This window comes from Neopsephotus bourkii, unplaced genomic scaffold (genome assembly GCF_033783945.1).
Source record: "Neopsephotus bourkii isolate Nb327-2 ecotype Australia unplaced genomic scaffold, CSIRO-AGI_Nbou_v1 NB_1500, whole genome shotgun sequence".
Taxonomy (NCBI): Eukaryota; Metazoa; Chordata; class Aves; order Psittaciformes; family Psittacidae; genus Neopsephotus; species Neopsephotus bourkii.
The window spans coordinates 410,117-425,487 of NW_026901976.1; the positions used below are offsets into that span (position 1 = coordinate 410,117).

Genomic DNA, 15,371 nt, shown 5'->3' on the forward strand with positions numbered 1-15,371 from the left:
AAACAAGCCAACTATACAGTTAGGGAAAAAAAAAATGTATATGCTAATTCAAAAGCTTCTACACATCAGCTCTAAAGTGGGCTGAGTAACTGGTTAAAGTGACCCATCAAAACTGGGTATTTTCCAAGCACCCTTTAATTCAGGATGTGTATTTCAATCCCTGCATGTCTCTGCAACAGGAGAAGACAGGAAATTCCTGGCGCAGCAGTCAGAAGAGCAAGCTTTCAGCTGGTAGGTCAGTTCCAGCTGGGCCTACCATGTTTTGCCACATAATGTAAATATCAAGAGCAGAAAATCTGTATCAGTAGTGGAAATATTAGCTTCCAATATCTGTCTTGTAAATAATTGGTTCTCTCTGAAGCCAATCCCTTCTTTTTGATACATCATTTGGTAGATAAACATGCCACAAGCACTTAACCAGCCAAAACCACTTAAGATTCTGGAGATTTTTTTAATGCCTAAAATGTAATGTGAAATAATCTTTGGTAGTGTTTAAAAATTAAGCTAGGATATATATATTACCCGCAAATCACATTTCAGATGTAAATCTCATTGCTGCTGGGTTTTTTCTTACTGTATAATCAATTTGTTCTTCTACTAAACTCCTGGTTAGTAAAAACCTTATAAAACATTCCACACTCTGTAGGCTGGGGCAGTGGGAGTCCTTAGAGTTGTGTGGGATCCCCATAGATCTGGAATTTTTCAACTGTATTTTCCATGGATCATCTTCTCACACAGATACAGGAATAGTCTTTAGTTTTTATAAGAAGCACTTGTATTTTTCTGATGTAGAACAGCGTGGCTGCTTGTTTCAACTATTTTCAGGGCCTGTAGAACAAAAACCCAGATGTTTTATGTTCATATTTACCAAATGTTATGTGGTCTTTACTCCTCCTTCTTGTATGTCCTATTTCACTTTCCAGTTCATAGTTTGCTTTATCCTAATGCTGTATCAATAGTACTCAAGAAATGTAGTATGGTTTTCTTACTAGTTTGGAGTTTATAAGCACTTCAGATTTACATGGCACCAGTGAATCTTGTTGATACCAAAACAGCTTCTATGAATGTCCAGAGTAGTAAGATAAAGATCACTCGTGTCACATGTTATCCAGCACTTCTGGAAGTTGGTCCTGTAATACTTCATACTGGATTTTACCTCTGTGCAGTGGAGTAATCCAAAACCCATGCACCTGATAACTATTATAACTGCATGAACGCAGTGTCTGACTAACTTCTCTGAAGTATGTAAGTGGGTTTAGATCACCCACCTCACATTGGTGCTGTGAGGTCATGAAACAGGTTATTGTGTCAGAACAGCATTAGAAATTTCCAAAGCAGTCCCTGTGACCTTGCTCAATGGATGGTGCTTGTTTGAAAAGCCTGAGTAATGATTTACTTACGAGTACCTGCCTGACATCTTCCTTACAACAGCAATGATGATTCCTGCAAGGATTCCAACTGCAACTATGACTCCAATAATTATTCCAACCAGTGCAATTGTTTCCAGACCACCTGAAAGAATGTTGGGAATGTTAGCATGTTTCTGATGGAGACCACTAATAGGAGGCTACTGATAGAACTGGCAGTGTTCTGCTGCATCCCACTCTTTGCTGAAAGTTCCCTTCTCTTGTGAACTCTGAATTAGGTTGGGTAAGTTAAGCAGGGGTTTTGTAACCTATAAAAGTGCCTTTGGGCTGAGGGGCTCCATAGAGATATGGCCGTGGAGACAGCAATGGGGTGAAACAGAGGAAGAGTTCAGGGAGTAGCTTGTGGCTCCTGCCAAAACTTTTATTTAAGTATAGCATGGGCATCACTGGTAGCTTTTTGAAGGGTATCACCTGGCAGTTATGTTCTCCCTTGTTTTTGTAAAGGTTACTTCTGTTCATACCTTTTTCAGTTTTCTCTGGCTCCCCACTCAGTCCACCTGTAAAGCCAAAGAGAGAACAATTTTTAATTACTTGCTCAGCTTTTTATTGAGTTTTCCATCCCAATTTTTAATGCTGTATCCAAGGAAAACTAATCTACTTATCCAAGGAAAAAGTTTATCAAACTTTTATTGCAGTGGTTTGAGGGTTGTGTAATAGGTTGCTCTTTCCATAGAAGTTGAGCAAGTGAGAAGCTTGAGAGAATGAATGCAAGGAGATCTCTGAAGTAACAGAAATAAAAATCTAAGGGACTGATTGAGCTAATATATACTAGTGAAGCTTAAGTGTGATCACATCAAGATCAACAAGGATATACCTGGTATAAAATTATTAAGATAGAAATCAGAGATTTTAATAAAGATTAATTTATGCTGATGTGCTGACAGCAAGGTAGACCTTTATTTGCTGAACTACTCTTTGTTAATAAAGGTTTTTTTGTCAGTTTGGAAGATCCTCAAGTTCCTTAAGTAGTCTTTTGTGTCTGGAAGATTGTACAAAATCTGTTTAGTATACTTCTCTAATCCTGGAATTTGTAGCTGAGAACTCATCAGAAACAGATGAAACACAAATGCTGCTTTGAATTCATTACAAGTATGTAAGCTCTAATCTTTCATGTATCCTTTTAGAAACGTCTGAAAATTCTACATAAAATTCTAATCTGCTGAACAGTTTGTTATTTAATGCTAAGCTGAGAAGTCTACACTCAGCAGAGACAAGAAGGCTGGGAAAGGAGATAAAAGTATGTACAGTTTTTAAACAAACGTGTCTGATTTATTGAGGGATATAAAACTGCTGTAGAACATGAAAGCTTCAAAAAGAAGCTAGCAAAAGAGAGAAGAGCTTGCTCATAGCTGCTGTCTAGAGATAATTGGTTTGGGCTACTTTGGGGAGAATCAGTAAATAATATACCTACTACAAGACTTTGTAGAAACCCAGTTGCCACCAGATCTGATTTGACTGTTTCAAAGCAAAGCCTATATGCTAAAAACAAACTGACTTGCAGTGGGCTTGACAGATGTCATTCATGTGAATTGAGTTTGTCACTAATGTATTCTGATAGGGGAACCTGACATATCTGTGAACCTGATTGACTTCCAGTATTTCTAATCTGATTGTTCAGCTTGTACTTGAGGTGGAGGCCACACTGAGCATCTGTTGGCAACAGCTACTACTGTTCATGTTAAATGAAGAATGGTTTCTTTGCGTTTTCTTAGACACTCTGCTGAATTTGCATTTGGTTATCAGAAAGTTGGTCTGGAAACAAAACCACGTCTTTTCTCATAAAGGTTCATCTGACCACTTTAAAGTGAGATTCATTAAACTTAAGACTAAGTCAGGGGTACTGTTACATGACTGAAAGAGCAGAAATTAGGATGCTTGTGTTCTCTCCCTTTTTACTGGTATGAGAGTGAAGTGCAAGAACAACCACTGGTGAACAGAATGATATAGCTACTCATTATCAGTGCACATCTGTGATGAAGTTAGGATGCAGAGTGATTATTGAGTAATTTTAGCAATCTCTTTTCAGCAGTGCTACCTTTGAGACCACCTTCAACTTAGTATTTGAATTTTCCAGGCCTTGTTTAGTAGGTGGCTGTAGAACTTTGATATAATAAAAGAAATGAAAGAATTTACCATCAGCATTTTCTGTGTTGACTTCATAACCAGTAGAATTATCACTGTCTTCAGCTGGGGCAAATGCACTTTCTGTGGTCATCAGTTGTCCAAACTGCAAGAGGTTGGTTACACTCTGTAGTCTTGTGGGCAACTACAAGAATTTGGGGGGGAGAAAGAGGAGAAAGAAAAGCTCAGTACATTTGGTCTGTATGTATGAAATAAGCATTTTAAATCTCTTGGTCTGTCAGGTGGAGGATCTCTTAGCTGTCATATTTCATCTTTGATTTGTGTACAGTGACAGGAAAAGTAAGGTGATTTGTCTTCCCAGCCAGAGGCTCTCAAGGTGGGATGCCTCACAGTAACACTATGGAAGGTGTAGGACAGCACTGCAGAATATTGCAGACCTGCCTTTTTGTTGTGTTTCTTTTTTACAGATTGTCAGTTTGGTTTCACTGAAGCTAAGGGAAAGATACTGTATTAAAGGTAAATGGCAGCACATAAGCAGTTATGAATGCTTTTTATGGCACAGAACTACTGTCAAAAAAAGTGTTTTCAACTTTTATTACCTTCACCTGATTGCTTGCAAAACAGAGATATTGGTGTGAGAGCTCTTACGTTAGAGCTCAAGATTACTCTTTATAATGATTATTGAAAATGTAAGAGACAAGACAATACCAGGAATATGAAATCAGGGTACCCTAAAGGGACCTCTATTCAAAACAATACTCACCAGGGTTGGTGATTCTTCAAGTTCTGTGTCATTTCGGAAATCTGTTGTTGCACTTTCTTCTCCCTCTACAACTGCGCTTGCTGAATAAAATTTTAGGAAATGAGTTAGCATTTTACTTGGTAATCAGATGTCCTGCCTACACTGACATGGAAATTGCGTTAAACATGGGATCTGAGTAGTGTTCCATCTCCCTTTCCCTGTGCACTTAGGTTTGAAAAATATTTAGATTACCTTTGAATTCTGCTATAGTCTTGTGCAAAGCTGTAGGATAAAGAGCTGAAATTCACATCACTTAAACCTGGCACAACCTTGAAGCTTAGTGGTTACAAAACACATATTCAAGAAGAGATTTCTTTAAGGAAAAAATTTCCCCCTTCCCTCTGAATGGAGACAACTACTCCAGATCTAAAGTTAGGCATTAACTTAATGTATTTGATAAATTACTTCAAGCATCTTCCACTTTCTAAAACAGTAAGAGCTTTTTTCCATTTTTCAGCTCAGTCCCAGCTACAACCGTTATTTTTAGAACTATCTTTAATGTTTATGGGTGTAGCTATAGTTTAGAAAATATTCCTATAAAAATCCATTCAGAGCTTTTTTCTAAGTTGAACACGTTACTTGCTGAATATAGCTGAATAGGGATTTTTTATGTAACAGTGTACGGTCTCCTTTTTCATTCTAGACCTATGTATGTCACCTGTGTTCTTTGGTGTAACAGACTTTGACCTACACAGTGTTTTCTTTACAAATACCTCAGACTTCATCAATAAGAAAAATAAGATGGAGCAAGGTAGAACATTAAAGATGGATGTATGAAGACAACTGGTAATATCAATATTAAACATAAGTATCATTTAAGTTTCTTGCTGATTCATAAAACTCTGACCATACACAGTATGATGCTACTGCAGTATGGTATCTCTTGGGAATTTCTAATTCAGTGTGCTTACAAAACTTGGTGAGGCTGCTGTTATGCTGCTGCCTGGGGCATAAGGGCTTCTGCTAACTCCAGATACCACTGTTTTAAATTTAAGCTAACAGCTAATAATAGCCATTGTCCTGAGCGAAAACTGCAGGCAAAACCCCTTAAACTTCTGAAAAATTCTTTCCTGGATTCAAATTTTGCATCTAACGTTAATTTCAGCAATTGGAGCAAAAGTTTGTCCAACTAAGTTGTTGGCAGGAAATCCTGCAGTGATAGCTGAAGTTTAAAATAAAAATTTTACTTCAAATGAAAAAGCCAATATTTAGTTTTGAAACAAGTAATGAAATTACACTGAGCACTTTAAAGGAAACTCTTCATACAGAGGATAAATGATTTGACATTGGAAAAAAGCAATCTCTGGTTTTGCTTGAAACTCTCACCTGAATTCTACTGGAAACTTGCAAATATTTTTCTTTGCTCCCAAACCTCAGTTTTGAACCGCAGTAATACTTTTTCATCTGTCTCTGGCATTGTAAGACTGAGAGCTTTGTCCCATTGCCAGGAGCCCAAACACTGGTCTAAACTTAAACTTCTAATTCCTGGTTGACCCAAGTAAATAGAGTTTTATGTTTTTACACCTTTATAAACCCAAATGCAGATGCACTTTCATTTGAATAGCCAAAAGGGTGTGCGAGTAGTACTTGTGAAACAGATGAAGAAAGTATATTCATATTATGCCAACGTGAGGTCTAATTAAGCCAGTGAGTCTCCCAAAAATCATCTTCTAATCCATGGAAAGTCTAGAACAGACCGAGATAAGTTATTTTTACCATCTAGCTTAGAAATAGGATGTTTTGGTCATTTTTGATTGAAATATCCCAGGTGAACAGCCTTGCATGTTTTCTGTTGACATAGCTTAGAGAGGCCTGATTTAGGTGTGTTGCTTTTGCCACCGTCTACCTATTAGGACATTTTTAAGATATGGCCCTACTTTATCATATTTTTGTAAGTGTCTTTAAAGTACAAAATTGTACCCAGAGTTTTTCCTTTATATATACAAAGTTAACTTGGTATATTAGCAAGCAGCTTCTCTGAATATACTCTTGGCATGCCAGTAGCTTTCAGCCCTGGAGAGTTACCTGATGGTGAAGGTAGGACAGTGTCACACAACAAAAGTGGAAAGAATTAGTTTGTCACTAAGAAACATGAAATTATTATTCTTTGTGTGATAAAGTTATTGCAGATTCTTGGCAGTGAATGAAATGTAGAAAATGTCCTTCAGTGCATTTGCCCTCTGGGTACAGTGATTGATAAAAGGAGGTTGCCCAGATTAATCTGGCCTAATTTTAGGTTCTTAAAGGGGCCTAAATAAAATGTCTGCTTGCTCTTATCTCCTTTCATAGTCTGTAGGGAAAGATAAATCTAGAAAGTAATTCAGCACACCTGAGATTTGGGTCACCCTAGGTACTAGTGCCTTTCCTTTACTGCAAAGGGAAACGAGAATAATATGGCTCCCCTACTACATGCCCCAAGCTTACTGGTTTCTGTTGTCACATCCCAGTCCTGTCCAATCCACATAATCCTGTGTTCAAACTGAGCTCCAGGATTTGCTGGGGAATAGCCCCTGACTGTATTTTTAGGTTTGGTTTTCTGGCGAGACAGTGGGGGTGGTAGTTAAACTGACACTACTGACCAAAAGACAGACTGGGATGCAATTTAGCAGTGTACAACATTTGTAAGAAGGAATACTTGATACCAGAGAACTCTTTGGCCCAGAAAGTTGTAATAGAGTAGAAAGTATTTAACTGGAATTGAGAGAAACTGTTGGCCTTGAAATGTCTTTCCTTCGACCCAGTACAAGGCACATATATCACTGACATCAAAGAGACTGTAAATAGGATGCAAGGCTGTATGTGGTTTAGTTATTTGTTTGTTTTGTCTAATGTGGGTGAGTGTAGCAAGAGCCATAGGGTTAAGTAGTGCTTTTGCATATGTTCTTGATATGATCTTCCAGGAGGCTGTAAATGAAAACATTGCCTCACAGTGGTGTGGTTGTCTCCAACCAGCATTAAGGTCTCTTCTATTTGCAGCTATATGTTGCTGCAGATGTGAATGATTCATTGCATCTCTTTCTGCCAGCGTTCCAGGTGGGTATGTTTCAGTTCAAAGTCCTCAGCTGCTATCAGGCTGCCAGCTTCTCACACCAGGAGTAAATGGGATGCCTTTAAAAGTTTAATACTGCTTTGAAACCACCCCATGGTTAAGCATCCCATGACCCACTTAGGGGAAGATGAGCTCACTGCTCATTGTTATGTATGGAATGACAGTTTACTAGAAAAACCTCTTAGGGTTGCTTTCAAAGCACAGTGGTTGCTTTGAAAAGTGAGTGGTAAAACTGTTGTTCATTAGCATTTCTTTGATATCTCCAAACCCAACAAAGATACTTCTGGAGTTGAAAAATGTTGTAGAACTTGTTTCCTTCCTGGCAGCCTGAATAAACCCAGCCACTAGTGGGCAGAGGCAGCTGTAAGCCTGTATTTTAGCTTAGTCCTTGAAATAGGAAGCCCTCAGAATGTTTCCATCTCTGTGATAAGAGACCAGTAGATAAAAATGGCTAACCTTAAAGGATTCCCTCTAGCAAGAGCTGAAATAACCTTTATTGCTCGTTGCCTCTCTGCGCCTATTAAAATAAAAGCAGCTTCAGTTATTTATAACAGTTAAAAAAAGAAATCTGCAGGTGAACTGTTAAACTAAAGCCTTGAGCTTAGAATTTAACTTTTTTTTTATGTGTATCTTACTGATACCATATTTTATCCTATCCAGTTGTGCCAGATAGGTGCTTTGGGGAATGCTGCTCTAGAGAAGCAACGGAAAGAATTTAGTGGGACAGATCACTTGAGAGATACCACTCTTGTATTTGAGATATTACTGAGCTAACATCTGGACATTACCGATGTTTTTCAGTATCTGCTTCCTGAATTGTTACAGACCAGCTGGTGGTTGAAGGACTGTGTGTGTACATGTGTGTTGGCTCTCGTGTTTTGCCAACATTTTGTTCAGCAGTTGTCCTGATACGGGAATTCCCTTTCTGAGGACGTATTCTTTACTCACAGATGTGAGCAGAGTCTTAGAGTCTGTATCTTATTATTGGAATCAATTCAGCTCTAGTTCAACGGAAACTTTTATTGATGGTGGTAGAAGCTGAACAAAACTGTGTGATTTGATAAGGTATCTGCCCTCAGAATACAGAATGTCTCAGCAGCAGCTCTGTGATTTTCAGAAAGAGTTTTGTCAGTTATTTGGCTTCATCCTCAATTTAAATATATTCCAGAGTAAGGTCCAAAGCCGACCTCATCAGCCCAACATTCTCTGGTAGGAGTTTTCCATTATTTCTCTATAATTGCTTTAAGTATTTTCTGGGATTTATAAAAGCATATGGTTGTCTTTGTGTGTGTGAAGTAGTTTCATGCTGCCAAATTCAGGCTATGGAGCTTTTTGCACTTAGAAAATTTGAGGGTTTGAGGAATATAATTTGTCCTGAGTTTTACCTTCTGGATTTTGAGGTTTTGGACAGTTAAAATTTTCAGGCTCTAGAAAGGAAGTTCTTCATGGAAACTGAAATTCTCATTGTACCTCTGGTTCAAGCATTATTCATGACATCTGCAGTACCCTGAGCACTTTGCATCCTTACCCTCTTTGGGGCCACAGCATTGGCGTATCTTGTCTTAATTCCTTCTGATAGTTGGACTAATGTATCATGCCATAATAAAGAAATACACTGATGTATGCTTAAGTGTCTAGGCTTCTTGTTCATGAGAAAGTATGTACTGTCTGTGTGAATCCCGCAATGCTTACTACAGTTTTCTCTCACAAAGACTGACAGCTTTGCTTTATGTAATCAAGGAAGCTGGATGACAAAGTACCATGATTGTATATCTGCCAGTTGAAAAGTGGCCATGATGCATAAGAAAGGATTAAGTTCAGCCTTCTTCAGAGTATGGCTGCCTTTGTTCAGCTATTCCATGTAGCTCTTCATGACTCTGTTTTGCTGAATTGTCAGAAACATTTCCTTTGGTCACCACACCCTACTACAGATGGTTTCTATTGCTATGACTGGCTTAGCCAAAGGAACAAAATCAGAGTTGAATTCTACAGTGCCAAGTGACAAAGAACTATGTCCTGGGTTCAGCTACTCTGCTGCTTCTGAAGGAAATCACATGGCTTCTGAATGTTACAATATTCTACACGGCCATATTTGATACCCACAGAAAAGCAAAGTGTATTTTAACTGGGCAGATAGAGAGTAAAATAGCACTTGAAGAGCAGTGATGTGTATATGACCCACAACCAAAGCTATGAATGAAAGCCACAGGAGGAAGTGGTGGTAACTTACTAAGCTTTTCTTGTGCATGATAAAATTGACCACAGAGCTGTGGGCATTGAAAAGGAAAGGAATATTTAATTCCATTATGGGGTATTCCTTGGAGAACTAGAGAACTAGAAGTGAATCTTCTAAGATTTATGTTTTTTATACTGTTGCTGTGTCAGTCTCTGATTCCTTACCTGATAATTACACTGAATTCAGAGTTGTTATCCCATGAATGTGGGGTAAACCCACTTTCTTACGGTATTTTCCGCCCCATGACCCTGCTGCCCTGGTTGAGGTCTTACTAGCAACTTTGTTGTTTCCTCTGAGCAGTAAGGGTTTGACTGGGGCAGCAACACTGGACTTGCGATCAAATATAAGTCTCTTCTGCATCTTTCTATAAGTGGCACCTAAAACTGGAGCACTGCGTTTATCACTGCATTGCTGACAAGGAGCATTGCAGCTGAGACAAGGAGGACAGTATAAAACTTTGTGTAACGGATCAGCAAATCTGAGGCTATGTGCAGCAGAAAGCAGACAATCTGTGGACAAATATTGGCATATTTAAATGGAGATGAAAGGAATTATGAAATGACCTTTCATACAGTCATAAACTAATTTTTTTTCTCTGAATCACTTCCTTCCCAAACTCTGAGGCTATAACGATATGCCGTTTCACAGCTGCCTTGGTGAAGGTTACTAACCCTTTGTGTGTGCCAGCAGAACTGTTTGCATGATCATTGCTTAACTCATTTGTTTGAAATATGCATACTGAACTGGAAACTGGTCAGGCTTTCATTTTGTTCACACAGCCATTTTTGGTTAGCTGCTTTATATTGCCGCCCTGCAAGCAAGATCCATTCAAATATGTTTATTCTGACTTTGATACTAACTAATAAGAAACTAACTAATATTTGGATGGGTTTCACAGTCACAAAAACACTTCAATACACATTTGGAATGAAGTGTGTCCCCTTTACAGATTTCACAGTATCTCATATACTACTGAAGCTCTCCTAAGAGAATATGTATTTGCTTGAAATGAACACATCCGAATTGTGCCCTCACAAAGGAATATTCTGATGCAGTTTATGCTGGATGTTGTAGTGTTTGTAACCAACAAATACAAAGATGGAGAAAAACATGAGGAAGTCTTAAAGCAGCACGAGAACGTGCTCAGCATCAGCTTCTATTTGCTTTGAGAATCTTGGCCAAGCTTCTGAGACTGAGTTAAAATTAATAGTAAATTTAACTCATTGTTTCTCGTTTGTTTCTCTGTAGAACATCCTAGCATACCTATACTCCCAATCCTACATCTTTTTTCTGAAATGCTCTGAAGCATGTTGTGTCCAACACAGCCATGGGAGCTTTGCTGTAGCATGAATTCAAGCTGAGGATATGCTATGTGCACACACAACTTAGAGGAGGCCGTTTTGGAGGCTGCCTTGTCTGCAGCATGAATCCAGGATGCAGTGAATAGTAGGACCTGGCAGCATTTGGGTTCCATCCTTTAGTCCCTAACCACATCCAGACAAAAAGCAAACAAACCAACAAAACAAACGTGGAACTGAGACAGACCATGTGTTAGAGCTGGGCAAACAGTAGTTTCTGTGGTCTGCATGGGTGTATGGCTTGCCTCAGATGACATGAGGAAGAAACACTGCGTGCTTCTCTCAGAGCCCAACAGCCTGAATGCTCTGGCTTATCCTTTACTGGCACTTTCTATTAAAACATGCTTGAGGTTCTCAGCTGCTGGTTTCTGCAGATGATTTTCAAGTTCTAGATCTTGGGTAAATGCATGAGCTGAGGAGAAACTGCTGAATTACAGGAGCTGAGAATCCGGGTGCCTTTTTTTTTAGTTTTCACTGTGCAGCCTGAGTTAAAGTCTACTTGTAAGCTTTTAAATACAAATCTTCTGCTTGTAAAGTTACACAGATTCAAACCCCATCTTTTGTGATAGGGATGGGCAAGCCTCTCTGAAGCCTCTTTGCTTTCTCTGTGAAGGGGAGTAAGCAAATTTTATCTATTCTCTGCTGGTCTTTTACCAAGATACTGCAAAACAAAGTCACTAGTTTTCAGACTTGGTAATTGAGATCCATTAAGATGTTTTTCTGCTCTTTGTGATGAATAAGTTTTGGGTATTGGACATGAAGGGCTACATTCAGCTCATGCTAATGTAGTTTTCCAGAGGCCTATGTGGGAACACATGCACAAGTGCACTCATCATTCATGATGCAGCCAGATGCAGAGTGAAAGGCTTTGTAATGCTTACCAAGTACAAAACTGATTCTTGTGAGTCACATGTGACCGTTCATTTTGGTGGCTCATTTTATGTACTACCAGCAGTTACCCAGTTTGATTTTCAGAAGTGTTTGGAGTAAACCGAGGTCTGTTTGAAACAATCCTTTCTTGTTATTTTGTCAATTCTAGTCTTCATGATTTTGAAAAATATAAAATACTCTTTAGTCTTTCATATTTGACTGTAAACTTCCATTTTCTCTTACCATATAAACACTTTTCATCTCAATTACTCTATGTGTTTACTTATAGTTCAACAGAAATATAATGTAACGTGACCTAGTATAAATCTGTTTAATTGAGACTTGCATAAAGAGATATAATATTTGCCTCTAGGTAAGATCAGGCATGTGGACAGTTGATGCAGCTCAAGTGACATGTGGTAACTTGTTAAACAATCTTGTTAGTTTTTGTTCATGTTATGTGACAGCCAATAGAGTCATGCCCTTCCCTGCAGTGATACCTGCAGCAGGGGAAAGGTTTCAGACTAGGAAATATCACCTTCATAAGCACTTGTGCTTTTAATTGTTTGATTAACGCTGTGCCCAGAAAGAATCAGGTTAACTTCCATTTCAACTCATTTGGTCTGATCCTGTGTGCAGAGGTTTGGCTGAGTTCTTATGTGCTGAACAGGATCACAGGACAAAAATTATCTGCTAATCATTGGATAGGAAATATTTAGCCTATGGTAGTCTGAAGATTCATCAGCTTGTATAGAGTGCTCAGGGCTCTTCTTGCTTGTAAGAACAAGAAAGTAGTTGGCTGTTTCAGTGAGGATTTAAACCATGAATGGATAACACAAATAGAGTGTTATCCATCAGCAGATAATGATGAGACTACTCAGATTGTGGATCCCTTATTTGAAGAGTGAAAAATGCTAAGCTTAAAACTAGGATCAACAGCTGAATTCAGTTTATTTGGCAGTTCAAGGAGGAATTTGGAACCAGTAATCCTTTTTGGAAATACGCTTCCTGATTGAAACAAACCTGCTTTTCTTGAGTCAGTCTCAATCCATAAAAGAGTGTCCAAATATAACAGAAGGATGGCTGTAGACTTTTTTCCTTTAAAACCCTCAGGCCAAATTGCCTGTGCCTGAGGTTCACGTATCTGAACATACCCACTCCCCTGAGTATTATGCAAGCCTAAAAACTTCTGTTTTCACTAGCAGTGCAGGCACAGATTGCCCAGGGTGAAATTGTCATTGTAAGTCTAGTCTAACTTGTAATTGCTAATGGTTATCAGTAAACAGCACTGATACACCTGCTAAATAATTGAGACTTGCTTATTTTATATCTGGAGTCTATTTTCCTAGTGTGCCCTTTGGAGGTTATATGAAATGACTTGTTCCATATGAAGTCATAAAACCTAAACAGACACAGAAGGCCTTAGATACTGTGAACTGTGTTCGACATCCAAGTGTGGGGTTCAATGCAAACTATATCGGAAATAGAGGTAGAATCTTGCACGCAGGAAATACTTCAACATTCTTCTGGCTGGCAGGATTTCAACCTGAGCATTGCTGGGCTCCTTCTCTTAGGGTTGAGAGAAAGAAAATATACTTAAAAATTCCCCAGAAGCCTGTGATGAAGACGGAAGACCTTTTCCTACAAGAAAAGGTATCTGATATTCTGGTAGCTTAGAAACTGCTGGAGAGAATTCTATGAATTTGGGATGGTTTTTCCTCATTTCTCATGGCTTTAAGCTTTGGTCCAGGTAATACCGATACTTTTTCAGGTAAGCTAGCTCAGTAAGCCTAGAAAGGAATAGTTGGGACTTGCCTAATTTCTGTGGATTTTACATTTTCTGTGAAATTTTGAAGTGCAGCTCCAAGCTTCCAGCCTCACATTCTGACATCCAGTCCAATATAGTGGGGCTATAGCCCCATATAGTGGGGCTGTATCCAGTATAGCCCCACTATTCCAGCAGAATGATACAGATTGACACCAAGCCAAAATTAGGTCACATCATTGAGTTAGGGTCCCTAGATCTAAGTCAGATGAGTAGATTTATGCTTTGGAAGACAAGCAGGCTGAGTCTCTGTTTATTGTTTCAGAGCACTAGGACTTGGGACATGTTCCATAGCAACAGCAGCTGTATTTTACCAGTACAGGCATACTTTCTGTTTGCACATACCTCACACATCAGGCACGTTGCCTGATGGCCAATTCATTCATAATGAGTCAAATACTATGCAGAAAGAGTGGGGTTTTTTGAATGCAAAATTCCTGGAATCAAGTACTGCTCAGGGCAATTCTGATTTACTGTTAATCAGACTCTTCTTTAGCTGTAAAAAGACTTAATGTTTTACCTTAAAGTGTGTGATTTATTTTTCTTAAAAAATTATAAATAAACAGTTTGCCAAATAAACTTTCTGAGTAGATACGTAATGCTCTTCAAATCTATCTTGTGTAATAATTCTTCCTGGTTTTCCTCGCTTGTATTCATTGCTTACGGCTAAGTTAGTATTGGCAAAATCCTGCATAAGGCTCAAATTCTAAGCTGTTTTAATGCCTCAAAGTACTGAAGCTAAACTCTTGAATGGAAAGATTTACAAGTTACTGTCACAGAGTTTCACCACCTAAATATCAGTTACCACTAAATTATTGCTTGCAGTCATCTTCGCATATATACAGTGAAACTACAAACATTCCAAGGGCTGATGCTGTGCCTTTGCTGTCTGCTTGTACCCTTCTTCCTTTACACAGACACACCGAAAATGCTTTTCTAATAGAGCATAACTCATCTGAAAACTTTGGATGCGTTTCTTTCCCAGTTACAGCTGTAGTAGATGCCGAGGAGTAGCTTAAGGATTTGACAGAAAGTTTCATGAACAGGACAGAGCAACTCTATTGGCTATGAGTAAGGACACAAACTGTTACATTACAGGAAATAACTGGAAATCATTGTAACCAACATTTCTTCTTACCTTCTTCCGCAAGTGCTACAAAAGGTACTCTCCCTAGAACGAAGATGAAGAATTGAACTTTGATCATAATAAACATCTTTGATCTGCTTTGAGAATAGTTTTCCAATCCTGAGACCAGATGGTTTCAAATTCAGATCAATTTTTGGAGAACTGAGGTCACAAAAAGAAATTGCTGCAAAAAATAGTTTGGTATTCCAAATATTCCTTTAACTGCTGTAGTCTAGAGGGGGAAGGTTTTCCCAGATGATAACTATACAACTAAGGAAAGCTGAGTGGAGTCAGCATTATTTGCTTTAGCGAAGGGGTGGGAGCATGCCTAAGGTGGTCCTCAAAGAAGGGCCAGGCCCGCCCTCTGCACTCTGTTTGGTCAGTACTAAAATGATGATCTCAGCCCAGGTTTAAAGTTACAGGAGCTGTGGCTTTCAGAAGACTCTTATTTAGTAAAGGGGGAAAGGGTATTTAGGCAGAGGGAGGTGTTCAGGGAGTTCTCTCCCTTCTGCAAACTGTCCTTAAGAAATATTTAAGGAACAACACTGAGGACATTTTTCCTGTTATTTCCAGCAGGGAACTGATGTTTTGTTCAT

General features: G+C 38.8%; 1 protein-coding gene across 4 annotated transcripts; it reads right to left on the reverse strand.

The window, feature by feature from the left end:
• Window positions 1-497: 497 nt before the first annotated feature.
• On the reverse strand, window positions 498-15,100 carry PDPN (podoplanin). Of its 4 annotated transcripts, none has more exons than XM_061369484.1 (6): window positions 14,788-15,100; window positions 4,273-4,352; window positions 3,561-3,693; window positions 1,889-1,924; window positions 1,411-1,512; window positions 498-828 (listed from the first exon to the last, which is right to left on the reverse strand). In XM_061369484.1, the coding sequence occupies exons 1-6, from the start codon at window positions 14,861-14,863 to the stop codon at window positions 812-814; spliced, it is 444 nt and encodes a 147-aa protein (XP_061225468.1). In that variant the 5' UTR covers window positions 14,864-15,100; the 3' UTR covers window positions 498-811. The 4 variants fall into 4 exon arrangements, with proteins under 4 accessions (XP_061225468.1, XP_061225470.1, XP_061225467.1 ...); XM_061369486.1 differs by having other exon boundaries at window positions 1,407-1,512; window positions 14,788-15,097; XM_061369483.1 differs by having other exon boundaries at window positions 1,401-1,512; window positions 14,788-15,097.
• Window positions 15,101-15,371: the final 271 nt, after the last annotated feature.